Raw genomic sequence first — 14,402 nt, forward strand, 5'->3', positions numbered from 1 at the left:
TCAAATTTATAATAAAAAAATTATACACAATTTGATATTTTTAATAAACTAAATATTCAAGAGCTTTAAGCAAGTTTGCTATTAAATTCAATTAAAACCTCGTTAATAATAAATATTTTCCAATATTAAATAATACTGTAATTAATGTGGAAATCATTGGACATCATTATCTTATATTTATGTGGAAACATTCTTAGTTATGACGTATCAACCTGGAATCATTGTTATGCTTCTCTGTTGGAAAAACAAAATGAAATATTTAAATAAAATATGGTGTTAATAACGCGAAAATAAATATTGCTTTTTTAATCCTCAATGTATTTGTTTGTCTACAGCATAAAAGGTTAAATTCAAGCGGCTTAAAAGGGATTTTCTATAGAAAACTGAAAATCTAAATTGGAAAACAAGAAAGAAAAGAAGAACAGAACAATAATTCAACAGCAATAATATACAAAATTTATATGTTCATTCATATGGGCAATTCCATGAAAACCACGACTGAAAAAATAAAACCCTTTTAACTTCTGCATTTTTAAAGATAATTCAACAAAATTTGGTATATGATTTTTTGTAGTACCAAAGACGAAAACTGTTGAAAATTTTTGAAATCGGAGTCGAAAATCTATACCACTCTGAAAACGTGCGAATGTCACATACAATCGTATGGAATTACCCATATGCAAACGTTTACTGTTTGGAGCTTTTACATACTTTTGCTTAAAATAACAGAAATATATAGAGAGTAAGGTGGTGCTTTAGAGTAGAGGTTAAAGCTAAAATACACATACACAATATTATTTTAACACGTAGATGACGTTCGCTTATAAACAGGGAGCTAGATAAGTACTTACTATTAGTTTGGTTTCAGAGATCAATTGTGAATTGTGTAAGAAACAAAATTATATTACAATGTGTCAAGACTGAAAAGTAAGTACTTACATAAGTAAGTTATTGCTGCACTCATTATTATTATCATTGAAAAATAAGTTGTTGAGGAAGTACAAGACATTGTCAAGTCTCAGCTGGGTACATACATTCTTGCTTTAATAGAACTTTACTCAAAATCGTTTCATATTAAAAACATGCCACATTTAAACCAGGAATTTCTAAAAAGAAATATATTTCATTAGAAATTTGATATAAAGATAAAATTGAAAAAAAAGCGATTGTATTACAAAAATTTAAAATAGCCGCCTTTCTACACATACCTTTGTTCAAAAACAATATTTATGAATATGGTGATAAAAACAAATCAGACAGCGACAATATCCAAATACACTGCGAGTATAAATCCGCTTATGGTGGGCTGTGTGGGGATTATCTATGTAACTTGTTTTTTATTTAAAAACTTAATATACACTATACCGATATAGTGTATAATGCATTCCATTACTTTCTGAAACATTTAGTATCAATAATGAATTACTCTTTATGTTTGCATATCAAGATCGAATGTAATTCTAAAATAATTTGAAAATGATATCCTTCGTAACTAAAAAGCATAACACCTTAACTACCATTAGCAGCTGCTATAGATGAATAAATCTCTTACTTACACACACTCGCACCATTTTGCTATATTTTCACGGATGTGCATATATGAATTTGGATATGTGTGAAACTAAAATAATCAATGCCTTCATCATCATCACCACCAGCGGCAACGTCATCATTTTCCTACATATGCGCCACAATCAACAAGAGATAACTAAACAAAAAGGCGACAAAGAAAACAGCAATACCATACACTCTTAAATAAAATTAAGCATGTATGTATGTATGGTTGGATTTTATGTGTAGACCTGTATCACTAGACAATTGAAATTTCAATTCAAGGTTTTTATCTACTTAAATCCACATTTATTTATCAAATGAATTATTAGGTATAGCTAAAAAAAAGAAGACATCTGACACCTCTAAAACTGCAGGTTATATTTATATACTGATCTACAGCAGATATTAACCAACAGACAGAAAAACACATTTTCGTTTAGATACAAGTACAATCCGTTCAGAATATTAATAAATGCACATGACACTTCCGCGAGTTTGTTGGTTTCCGTTGGATTATTGTTTTGTGAATATATACATTAGAGGGACTCCCAAAAGAGTAGTGAATGAGTTCTCAAAATATACTTAGATACATTAGATTAGCATTGCCCATAAGATACCCTTTACTAGTGTGTATGTCCAAAATGTTTATTATTTTTTAAGTAATAAAGCATTTATTTTGGTTTTTACCCTAATTCCGGAATATATAATATATCCGGAATATACTTATTATAAATTTCTTTGTAAGTTTTATTTGTTTATGCGTCAATCACGCCTTAACGGATAAACCGATTTTCTTCAAATTTAGAACACATAAGGATATATGTCTGGAACCGTCAATAGGCTATATAACTTTCCGAAAGTTGGACTAGAAGAGGTAAAAAATGTGTGAAAACGACAAAAAACAATCAAAATTGGTACTTTTGTGCATAAAAACTTATTTTTGACTATTTTAATGCTAAAATATTTTCGATTTATCATTCTACAATCTCAGAAATATATATTACTAAAGTTGCATTGCGAAAGTTGGAACAATACAGGTATCAAAAATTGGGAAAAGGGCGAAAAACTGGAAAAATCTGTACTTTTCTGCTTGAAAACTGATTTTTGTATATTCAAACGCGAAAATATTTTTGATTTAGTGTGAGAAATTTTTGTTAGCAAGGTTCCGTTGCGAAATAATTACTATTTTTGTCCTTAAAAAGTGATTTTTGTCTGTTCTAAAGCTAAATACTTTCGATTAAAATAATTATGTGTAGTTTAGGAACATTTTCGGAAATATGCAAATACTTGAGAAGTATTTTACTGTAATCAGTCAAAAGGTAGAGTCTATCCTTATAAATTTTGGTAGAAGCATATACGTCTACTTCAAAGTTATTGTGTTTCTAGTGTTTATAAGTTAATTTTGACCATCAAGACATTTTTGGAATGGGAGCTTGTATTAGAGCTAGGGTTAAATGAGGCAGTATCATAACAAAAATTAGCAGCGTAATATAAACTTCTATAGAACTAAGTTTTCCTGATATTTGTTGACATCCTAGAACATTTAACAAAATTATGAGCCCAGAAGCCCTGTTCGGGGGTACGAATATGGGGGCTAGGCGAAATAAACCGATTTCAACCATTTACGTCCTTGGGCCAAAATAAGAGTCATCAAATAAACTTAAAAATTGCGACCAAACTATTCATGGACTTACAGACGGACGGACAGACGCATAATACGCTTCCCACTATAGTGATGTGGAGTATAAATATGCTTTCGATGATAATTCTCAAATATTTTAAGTCAAGCGATGGACAGATCTTTCTGTCATATTCTCTTTCGTTGCATCAATTACGAAGGCTGTTAAATTGTTTTTAAATTGGTTCGTTACTACACCAAGCAGTTAATATTTGTGAAATATTATTTGGTAAATCAAAACATATACAATGTATATGTTTAAGTCTAAACGATAGTACTAATTTGGACCGATTCGAACTGAATTACAAAATAAATTTCAAGTGAATTTAATTGTACAAAGTCTTTACCACTTTAAAAAATAACGTTTTTGTTTTACATTTGTTTTTATATCCACAACGAATGAATTTAACCAATGTTATATATAAATTGTTAATATTTCAAAAAATATCACTAATTGAATTGATAGAAGTTGGTAAAAAATAACACAATTCTAAAAACACATATATAATATATATATATATATATATATATTATATATATATATATATATATATATATATATATATTATATATATATATATATTATATATATATATATATATATAATATATATATATATATGTAGTAGTTGCTTTCTATTTTAAAACACACATCAGTAACTTTCCACAAAAAATTCGATAGCAAATCAGTGAATAAATAAATTGTGTTGTTTGACTAATATGGAAAAAATATAAATTTCACTTTTGTTTTTCGCTAATTGAAAAAAATTTACCAAAAGATACTTTTTGCTTGTTTTTATTAAAAATAAAAATTTTGTTAATACTCATGCTCCTGCAAAAAAGTTCATTACCATTCGAGGGGTTAAAATGATAAAATTTACTTAGACATTAGCATTTTAAAACGGTGATATCATTGGAGGTAAGTAACTATCACAAACGCTTTTACTTATATATGATTCAGTTCCCTATGAGCGAATTAAAATCCTGACTGAAAAATAAAATATTTTAGATTTTTTCGAAAGCGGTCTAAAAAATTTCGTATTTTTGGGCTGATTACGGTAAAAATAATTTAAATTTTTTTGTAGAATATTTTTGGTCCACAATATGATTTTTAGTGGGTTGATGGCAATGTTATTTTCGCTTTTTATCAAAATGGGTGTCAAAACTGTCGTAATATTAAGTTCATACAGAAAAATATTTCAAAAATAATTTGGAATTTGGTTTAGTCCATTTCACAATTTTTAAGAATTTTTTGAAATTTATGTGTCCCTTATAATACAATAAAAGTCGTTTTGCGGATCAGAAATACTTTAACAAAATTTGTAATTATTTTTCTCAAAGTTACGGAATTTTTGACACTCAATTGGAAAAAAAATTAAGAAAAATGAAGAAAACATTTTTTTTTTAAATACTAAATTTTTAATGACATATTTCTCATTGTATAGAAGTATTTTAATAACGTTTTATTAAAAATGTGTTAAATAAATATGTAAAAGCAAATAAATTTTAGTATTTTAACCCGTTTTTTTTTAATATTTCGCACATTTCAATTTTCATTTTCCAATATTTTTTAAAAATTGATTTTTTTTTTGCTCAAAAAAAGCTTACACTAATTCTTTAAAGAGCTTTGTGGTTACTTAGTGGGATACGAGTTGCTATCTATTAAAAATTATTTTTACTCAAAAACCAAGGTTTTGGACTTAAAATATTTTTTGCTCCGAAAGTGTTTGACCGATAGAGCTTAAAATTAACCTTGGAGCAAATTTTGTCCAAATCGATATTTTTTAGGTTGGGTCACTTGACGAGAAATTGTCCATTTATATATTTTTAAATTTTCTAGTAAAAAACAAAATTTTTATACCCACCATCAAAAAAGATGGGGGTATATTGATTTTCTCATTCCGTGTGTAACACATCGAAATATTGCTCTAAGACCCCATAAAGTATATATATTCTGGGACCTTGTAAGATTCTAAGATGATCTAGCCATGTCCGTCCGTCTGTCCGTCTGTCCGTCTGTCTGTTGTTGGCACGATAGCGTCCACAAAATAAGAGATATTGAGATGAAATTTTCCCAAAATATATTTTATTAATCAGAAATGTTTGGTATTGAAAATGGGCAAAATCGGTTAACGATTTCACATAGCCCCCATACAAATGTACCCCCCGGAATACTGTATAAATAGCTTCAAATATTCACAAATTCGTTTTTTATGAAGCAAATACCACAAAATTTCACATAGGTCAGTTTTTTGACGTCTGCAAAATAATTCTGCATTATGGCGGACATAGGACCATAATTGGCCCTACCCCCCATATAAGGTCCCTCTTAGAAAATGACTAAAAAGCTTATTACTGGCTTAAAAATGGGAATATAGCGATGAAATTCGACACACATAAGTTTTATGCAAGCCAATATCTCTCAACCAAATTTTACGTATATCGGTCCATAATTGACCCTAGCCCCCCAATATAAGGTCCCCTTCAGGAAATGAGTTTAACGCTCATTACGCTCTTAAAAAAAAAAGTATATAAAGTCCCCTTCAGAAAATTACTTTAACGCTCATTACTCGCTTAAAAATACAAATATAGCGATGAAATTTGACATAAGTAAGTTTCTTACTAGCCAAAACATTTCTATGAAATTTTATGTGGATCGGTCCATAATTGACCCTACCCCCCATATAAGGTCCCCTTCAGAAAATGACTTTAACGCTCATTACTGGCTTAAAAATGGGAATATAGCGATGAAATTCGACACACATAAGTTTCATGCAAGCCAATATCTCTCAATCAAATTTTATGTATATCGGTCCATAATTGCCCCTACCCCCCATATAAGGTCCCCTTCAGAAAATGACTTTAACGCTCATTACTGGCTTAAAAATACAAGTATAGCGATGAAATTTTACATAAGTAAGTTTCTTACGCCAAAACTTCTCTATGAAATTTTATGTGGATCGGCCCATAATTGACCCCCCATATAAGGTCCATTAAGCTCACTACTGGCTTAAACAAACGAATATAGCGATGAAATTTGATATAAGTAAGTGTCTTACAGGCCAAAAAATCTTTATGAAATTTTATGTGGATCGGTCCATAATTGACCCTACCCCCCATAAAAAGTCTTCCCATAAACTTTCTTTAATGCTCATTACTGGCTCAAAAATGTGATTACAACAATGAAATTACACGGAAGTAAGATTTATACAAGTCGAGATTTACCAAATTTTATGTGGATCGATCCATAGTTGACCCTTCCCCCACATAAGGCCCCCTTCAGAAAACGACTTTAGCGTTAATTATGGGCGTAAATATAGCGAATATAGCGTAGAAATTTGACATAAGTATATATCTTAGGAACCAAAACCTCTATATCAAATTTTATGTGGATTGGTCTATTATTGACCCTAGCGCCCATATAAGATCCCCTCCGTGTAAGCTAATATCTCTATTCCTTCTATAGCAACCGAAATCTCTCTATCAAATTTTATGAGGATCAGTCCATAATAACACCATATAAATTCCGCCCCAGAAAATGACGCGAAAAATATGAATACCGCAAGGCAACTCGACATAAAACAATTTTGATTTAAAATCTCTCTACCATATTTTATGACTTTAATGCTCCTTAATGGCTTCAAAATACAAGTAGATCAATGAAATTTTAAACAAATAAGGATCTGAAATCTTCCTACAGACTTTTATGAGAATTGGTCCATATATGTATAAATAACCCTACTCCCTATAAAAATTAGCACTGTCAATAGCAAAACCCCCATTAATGGACCTCTTTCAAATGTTACCCTGATGTTCTCATTAATATCGATATATAATAATAAAATATTCAAAATATCAAAGTTCATTTATATGGCAGTGATTTGATGGTGGGTATAAAAGATTCGGCATAGCCGAATATAACACTCTTACTTGTTTTTTAATATTTTTTTTTTTTTTGCATTAACCATGATGACAATGATTTTATATGTAGAAATATATTTTGAAAATGATGAGTTCTCATAAAACTGTTGTTGTCATTTTTATATTTTCGCAACAGTAACAAAACATGTAAAATATATATTAGAATATTTTATTTTATTATATTATTTTTGTCAGACAGTTTTTCATTTTGCAAAATAACACATGATATTTTCTTTTTTGCAAAAGAAATAATAAGAATATCAAATAATATGTTTGATATTCTAGCAGATTTAGTGTCATATGCAAATATTCATTCATTTATTCGTTTTCATACAGGATATTTTACTGTATCTCCTATGTGTGTCGGTATAAACAGTCTTTCATATAACCCTGTAGTTCGGGGTGATTGTTCTTGAAATGATTTTGGTAAAAAATATAATTGATTTATAAAAAAGCAAATTTAAAGAAATTGCACTTCTAATTACTTGAAGACATTAAATCATCTTGTGGTTTAACACTTTAATACTTGGAGCAGTAAACTTACATGTAAAAAAAAATATCTAAAGGTATACATAGACTAATTGTAAAACTTCCTGCAAATGTTTGATTTTGTGGGTTTATGTAAATGTCTTTATAAAATACCATTCCCATAGTAATGTCATACAATAATCATGGCAATTATGTTAAAATAATGTCACTGTCATAGAAAATTTTATTGCCAACTTTCTACGTTAACGCTTTTTTTCTTTTATTTATTTCATAATTTTATTCTTTCTTACATTATTTCTACAATTTTATGTGTTTTTTAAAGTTGAATAATTTTTAGAAAATAATACAAAGACTTGTATAAAAAGTTGAAATAGTACTCGTTAAGTGGGGTAATATAATTTACATAATACATTAGAGAAAATTGTGAACATTTTTACATTTGTGATAATAATGTACACAAGAGAGGAAATTCAACTATGATTACCATATGTTTAGATGTAAATCTAGAGTTGTAATGATTAAATGAGAAAAAGCTTTAATTGAATTAAAAAAAAATTCAAACTGTAATTAGGAACAAATTACTACACTTTACCTTAATGTATATCTCATGCCAGCAAAAAAAGAACTTCCAAGGAAGCGAACAAAAAGTAGAATTAACTGAAAGTAATGAAAAATACCTGTAGAATTTATAATTTTAACACAGGCTTTTCATAGGAGAGATGTCAATTTTATTTGATTCAAAATTCACTTCTTCTGAAGCCAGAATTTTATATACTCACCATCAAATCGTATGCAAGAAATGTGCGTGACAGTTAACTTCTTATGGGCGTTGGGTCAATTATTAACCGATTCTCATAAAATTCAGGTAAAGAATTTCAGCGCTATGCTCATATTTTGAAGCCAGTAGTTAGCGTTAAAGTCATTTTCTGAGGAGTGCCTTATATGGAGGTGGAGTTAAGTATAGACCGATCCTCATAAAATTCGTTATATAGAATATTTGTGTAAAATTTCAACCCTCTCGCCCTTTCCGTTTGGACGCTATCGTGCTTTCAGCAGACAGACGGACAGATATGGCTAGATCGTCTTAACATTTAATAAGTACCCCGAATATATATACTTTTGTGGGTCTATGCATATCTAAAAATATAATATGTTTATTTTTGCTGGAAGGTTGCAGGTCTTCTTGTCCAACTACAGATGCTTCCATTCAACACAATGTTGTACATATAATGATTAAATAAATTGCCATCAACTTGAATCACTTCCAGAGTTTATTCATCAATTTCTGTTTTATTACCTAATTAGCGGTTATTCATCTGACACTTGTGCATAATAAACAGGGTCCTTTTGACCCATTGTTGGCGAATTCTTCACTGCGACATGTTATGAGAATTTGCCCCTTCATAAAATCAAAATTTTTTTTAATAAATAAGAAGACCAAAGTGACATTAAAATTTTTTATTTACACAACTTTATTTAAAAACTTTCAAACATCAGTTTCCAATTCAATTCTAGCTCTTTCCTCTTCACCTTTAGCTATAATTGTCTTTTGTTCCTCATAAATCATTTCATCATCTTTATAATAACGAATACTCTTCTTACGTTTCATAACCAATCTTTCTGGTCCACAGCCATTATCGTTACTCATAAATTCGAATGTGGCAGTAGCAATACTATTGGCTTTCATCCAGGGTTCATTTAAAATCATTATTTGACATTCTCTTATCTCACCTTGAGTATCTATAAGATCTGCAACAATTTCGTATAGAAATATACCAGTTCTTTTAGCTGATTTTAAAAGGGCGATATTAAGATTGGGGCCTCCATATGCTTCGAGGGTAACAAGACATTTTTCCAAAACCTTTTCGGCTTTTTCCAATTGTTCTCCTTCTAGTATTATGGTAGAAACATAGGCCTTGAGTAAAAAAGAAATTTAGTTAATTTTTCTTTAAAATAATTTAGTTCTAAGACTAACCGGCCATTTGACATTTTCCGTGGTGGAAATTATTTTATAATTTGCCATAATTTGGATATTTTATTAAACTTAAAATTTTTTATAACTAAATAATGTTATAGCTGGTAAATGTAAAAAGCAACTAAATGAAATTATTATTTTTTATGATTCTTTTACAATTAAATTTTACAATTAAATGTATAATATAATTGTGCTAAAAATAAGAAATATTTGTGGTTGCAGTTGAAGTGGTTAGTGGTATGCTATATACATCAATGAACCGAACTCAGAAAATCCATTTGCACCAAGGTTAGTACAATTGGATAGTAGAACAGTCACAAATTTCAAACGCTTTCGTTTAAGAACTGCCGGACTTAGCTGCCCTCGGTGCTTCGCTACCCTTACCAAAATTAAGTACATTCAAAATGTCGATTACTTTTAGATAAAATTGTAATTGATTAAAAATTTCTTCATCACGTGAATAAATTCGCATTCAGTAAGAAACGTGTATTTATATCCTACACCACTTTATTTTCATTTTTCTGAGTTCAATATAAAAAAATTAAAAAAGAACAAAAATTACCTACAAAAATGTATAATTTAAGTACTTCCTTCTAGACCAGGAATAGACTTTTTCAATAAAAAATTTTTCGACAAAAGATTTCATGTTTATATCAATATATCACAGACAAAACACAAAAGTTGCAAATCTGCATTCATTTGCTTAAGAAGAAAAAATGCTTTCAAAAATTACTATTTTAGCGAATTTGGTCCCATTAAGATCTTTATACCGTAGTTCCAAAATAACACACAAATAACTTGTTTTCTGTGGGTAAATTTATTTTTTTTTAATTTTATTAAAATTTGTTCAATGTGTTCAATTAAAATAAAATTTTCTGTGTTTAGCCTTTTTGGTACTTTTTGTTCCTCAGTGAAATAGCAATCATTTTAGTTCTCAAAATATTGCAATGTCAGTTAGTAATTAAATATGTGTACTTCAATAAATAGAAAAAGTTTTCTCCTATTTACTCCCAAAAAAGATCAAATAAAAATTTGAAACATGGAGTTTGGTATTTTTGCCATCATCCTGTGCGATGATGAATCAGTCTGTCAGTTACGCGGCTCATTATATATATATGGATAGAAAATAGATAAGAAAAAATTAAAATAGTTTAATATTCTTAAATAAATTTAACATCACTTTCTTTATGATAAAACATACAACGAATACGCTGGTGTCTTCATGACAATAACCACAAAAACAAAAACTTAAGAGGAGAACAAAAATTTTGTTGTTCTACGAGACAAATATGCAAGAATTTGTATTTGCCGTTTGGGAGCGAGCACTTTGTGACAAGTAATAAATGTTTGTCACAAAATTATCTAATTTACAATAATTTTTTTCTGTATATTTATCCTACGAGCAGTCTGCCGTAGAAAAATTTACATTTTTGGTTTAAAATTTGAAAAGGCACAAATAAGAAGTGGCGAATGCCGGTTTAGAGCAATTTTAGATTTTAAGGGAATAATAATTGTAATAAATAAAATAAAGAGGAAATGCAATACATATCAATATACTTGTGAAGGAGATGGAAAATTAAAACAATAAATATTTACATTTAAGAAGCATTTTAAAAATAATAATAAGAGGAAATGTTTTTACTAGTTATTTTAATCTTTTTTAACATAAACTCGGATTAGAATTAAGAATTTAAAAGCCACTATATACTTATATTCTATAATTTCACTTTGGAACAACTCTAAATTTTAAATTTATCTTTTATGTATATGTAAACAAATACATTTTTATTTTTATGAATTTTAAAATTATCGCTAGCATTTCTATATTTTATTTCAATTTCAAACGAGTACTTATAAAAACTGAGTAGAACTTTGAAATAAATTGTATTTGATAAATACTACAAACAAAAATATATTCTCCTATTCTTACTCAGCTTGTGGTTAAACAACACAAAGTGTAGAAATATTTTTTATTTTCATTTCTAGCCAACAGCAGCAAAATTTATTTTTAACCTGTGAATTGTTTGTGATACGAGAGTACCCATTATACATGTACATGTTGATCCAAACACTTTAGCACGTCTCATAAAAAATATATATTGCCACAAACCATAATCGTCTAAGTCGACTTAAGAACGTATGTCACAGTAGTCGAAAAATAAAAGTATGCATTCTTTTGATTTTTTATTAATTAATTTTAGAATTCTTTTGAAAACATGTATGTTAAAAGTTATCTGAAATTTTTTAAGAAGAATTTATTCTCGAGAATATGATTTGTGATTTAAGCTGCTTTATCTCTGAGCATAGATATACATATGTTTATTTTTTGTGCCGATTACTACTCACTGTTGGAAAGTAGTATAAGTTTTAATATTTTTTGGTATTATAATCCTAAAACATTATATAATAAATGCAGTGAAATATTATTTATAAAATATATGGACTCTATACGTGAATACCAATGAAGCCCTATATTTTTAAAATTATCGGTTTAGTAGTTTGCATGTAATTGACTGAAAATAAAAACGTTGACGTTATCTGTTAGAAAAATGTAAAACTTTACAGGAACACTACTCGCCACTCTGAAACATATATTTGAAATATTATTTACCGATATTTAAATAGATTTATTGTTTTATTTCTGTTCTCATTAGATTCTTGCAAGAAACTTACTTTTGTATCGAATTTTATAGCTATAATCGCATTTTTAAACCAGTAATGTACTTTAAAGTCAAATTCTGAGGGGTACCCTTTATGGAGGTAAGGTCAATTACAGACCGATTCTCACAAAATTTGGCATAGATTTGTACTCATAAGAGACACGTTTTTTGAAGCCAGTAGAGAGCGTTAAAGTCATTTTCTGAGGGCAACCTTTTATAGGGGGTAGGGTTAATTATGGACCGATACTCAAAAAATTCGGTAAATAGATTTCTGCTAGTAAAAAACTTACTTATATCGAATTCTCAATATGAAACAAACCTTACTTATAGGAAATTTTTCTGTAAAATTACAACCATTTAGCTCCATCCGTTCGGACTCTATCGTGCTTTCAAGAGACAGACGGCGGACAGATGGACAGACAGACGGACATGGCTAGATCGACTAAGAATTTAATAAGGACTCAGAACATATATAATTTTGTGGATCTACGACCAATATTACAATGTGGTACAAACGGAGTGGCAAAATCAACCCTTTCATGATGGCGGATATAAAAACGAGAAAAAAGGAAAAAATATAATAAGTAGAAAAAATCAAAGTTGGTATGTCTATAATTTAGTATGTTACTTGAACTCCCATAACTTTCATCAAACTTGCATTTTACCAACGAAATTCGACATAAAGAATTCTAGTAAGAACTAAAACCTCTGTAAATCTCTCTGAGGATCGATTCAGATTTGATCCTGCCCTTCAAAACTACATAATAAGCCAAATATGAATATCACTCAACAATAAAGGACAATAAAATGCTGGCGTTTTCTTAAACCAAATTCATTTCCTTATAGTCCACATAGTACGAATACATATATCTTTAGTTTTCTCCAGTGTTGCTCTCGTACTCTAAAGACTTAGTGCCTTATTCATAACAATTTCTCACAGTTTATAAAACAATTTTTCATATAAAATTTGTTCCATAAAACTTTGATAAATTATTATGAATTAAATGAAATGAAATTGGTACTTTTCATTTCTTCAGTGTATCACTTAAGTTTATTCTATGATACCACTTATGTGGTATATAGAAAATTTTCGTACTAATTTATATATAAAAATGCATACATTATCTTTGGTATGCATTTTTATAAAGTTCACTTATTTGCGTGAAATCTGAACAAAAAAAATCTTAAAAAATGTCCTTTTTATCCTTTAACCCAGCTCAAAAATGATTGACCCCAAGATAAAAATTTTGATAATGATCTTAAAATAAATCATATCATATAAAATTTATATATAAAAATGCATACATTATCTTTGGTATGCATTTTTATAAAGTTCACTTATTTGCGTGAAATCTGAACAAAAAAATCTTAAAAAAGGTCCTTTTTATCCTTTGACCCAGCTCAAAAATGATTGACCCCAAGATAAAAATTTTGATAATGGTATCTTAAAATAAATCAGTTTTTCATTTTCGGTGGGAACATTAGTACTTCAGTTTTTCTTTATACAAATAGATCCATCCTAATATATAAGTGTTTTGCATTTATTACTAAAGTACCCTTGCCATTCATATGATTATTATACTGTAACTTAAAGTCGATTGTCATGCAGTTTATACAATCAACCTTAACGCAATGCAGTATGGATGCCGCTCATGTGTTTATACTACATACATATACAAAATTAAGATTATGGCGAATCATATTTCATTTAAAAATATTTATCTTCTTGTGAGTTTTAATTTCATGTTAAAAATATAAAACAACAACAATATAAAAAAAATTTCCCCAAACAACATTTAATTGTATAAATATGTGTACAAGTATATGGACGAATGTACTGAGTACACTTAAAAAAATTAACTTACAATTTCATTTCCATCCACCATTGATTATAGTTTTATTCAATGTTATAACAAAACAATATTCAAAACGATAGTTTTAAAAATTATGTGAATTATATAGAACATGTTTTACTTTTATAGCTTTAAATATATTTTTCTCGGTGTTTATACTATATGATTTTTATGTCTGTTGCAAAATTTGTATATGAATATGTATGGGTGTGTTCTGTTTTTTTTTTGTTTCCACTCGAAGTACTACTATATTACGACCATTGTCTAGATTTC

The 14,402-nt window shown here is 28.7% G+C and overlaps 1 protein-coding gene across 1 annotated transcript; it reads right to left on the reverse strand.

The window, feature by feature from the left end:
* Positions 1-9,084: 9,084 nt before the first annotated feature.
* On the reverse strand, positions 9,085-9,775 carry LOC111674588. Its single transcript, XM_023435244.2, has 2 exons — positions 9,617-9,775; positions 9,085-9,556 (listed from the first exon to the last, which is right to left on the reverse strand). Exons 1-2 carry the CDS (start codon positions 9,662-9,664, stop codon positions 9,128-9,130), a joined length of 477 nt encoding a protein of 158 aa, XP_023291012.2. The 5' UTR covers positions 9,665-9,775; the 3' UTR covers positions 9,085-9,127.
* Between the last annotated feature and the right edge of the window lie 4,627 nt (positions 9,776-14,402).

The sequence above is a fragment of the Lucilia cuprina genome, chromosome 4 (assembly GCF_022045245.1).
Source record: "Lucilia cuprina isolate Lc7/37 chromosome 4, ASM2204524v1, whole genome shotgun sequence".
NCBI lineage: Eukaryota > Metazoa > Arthropoda > Insecta > Diptera > Calliphoridae > Lucilia > Lucilia cuprina.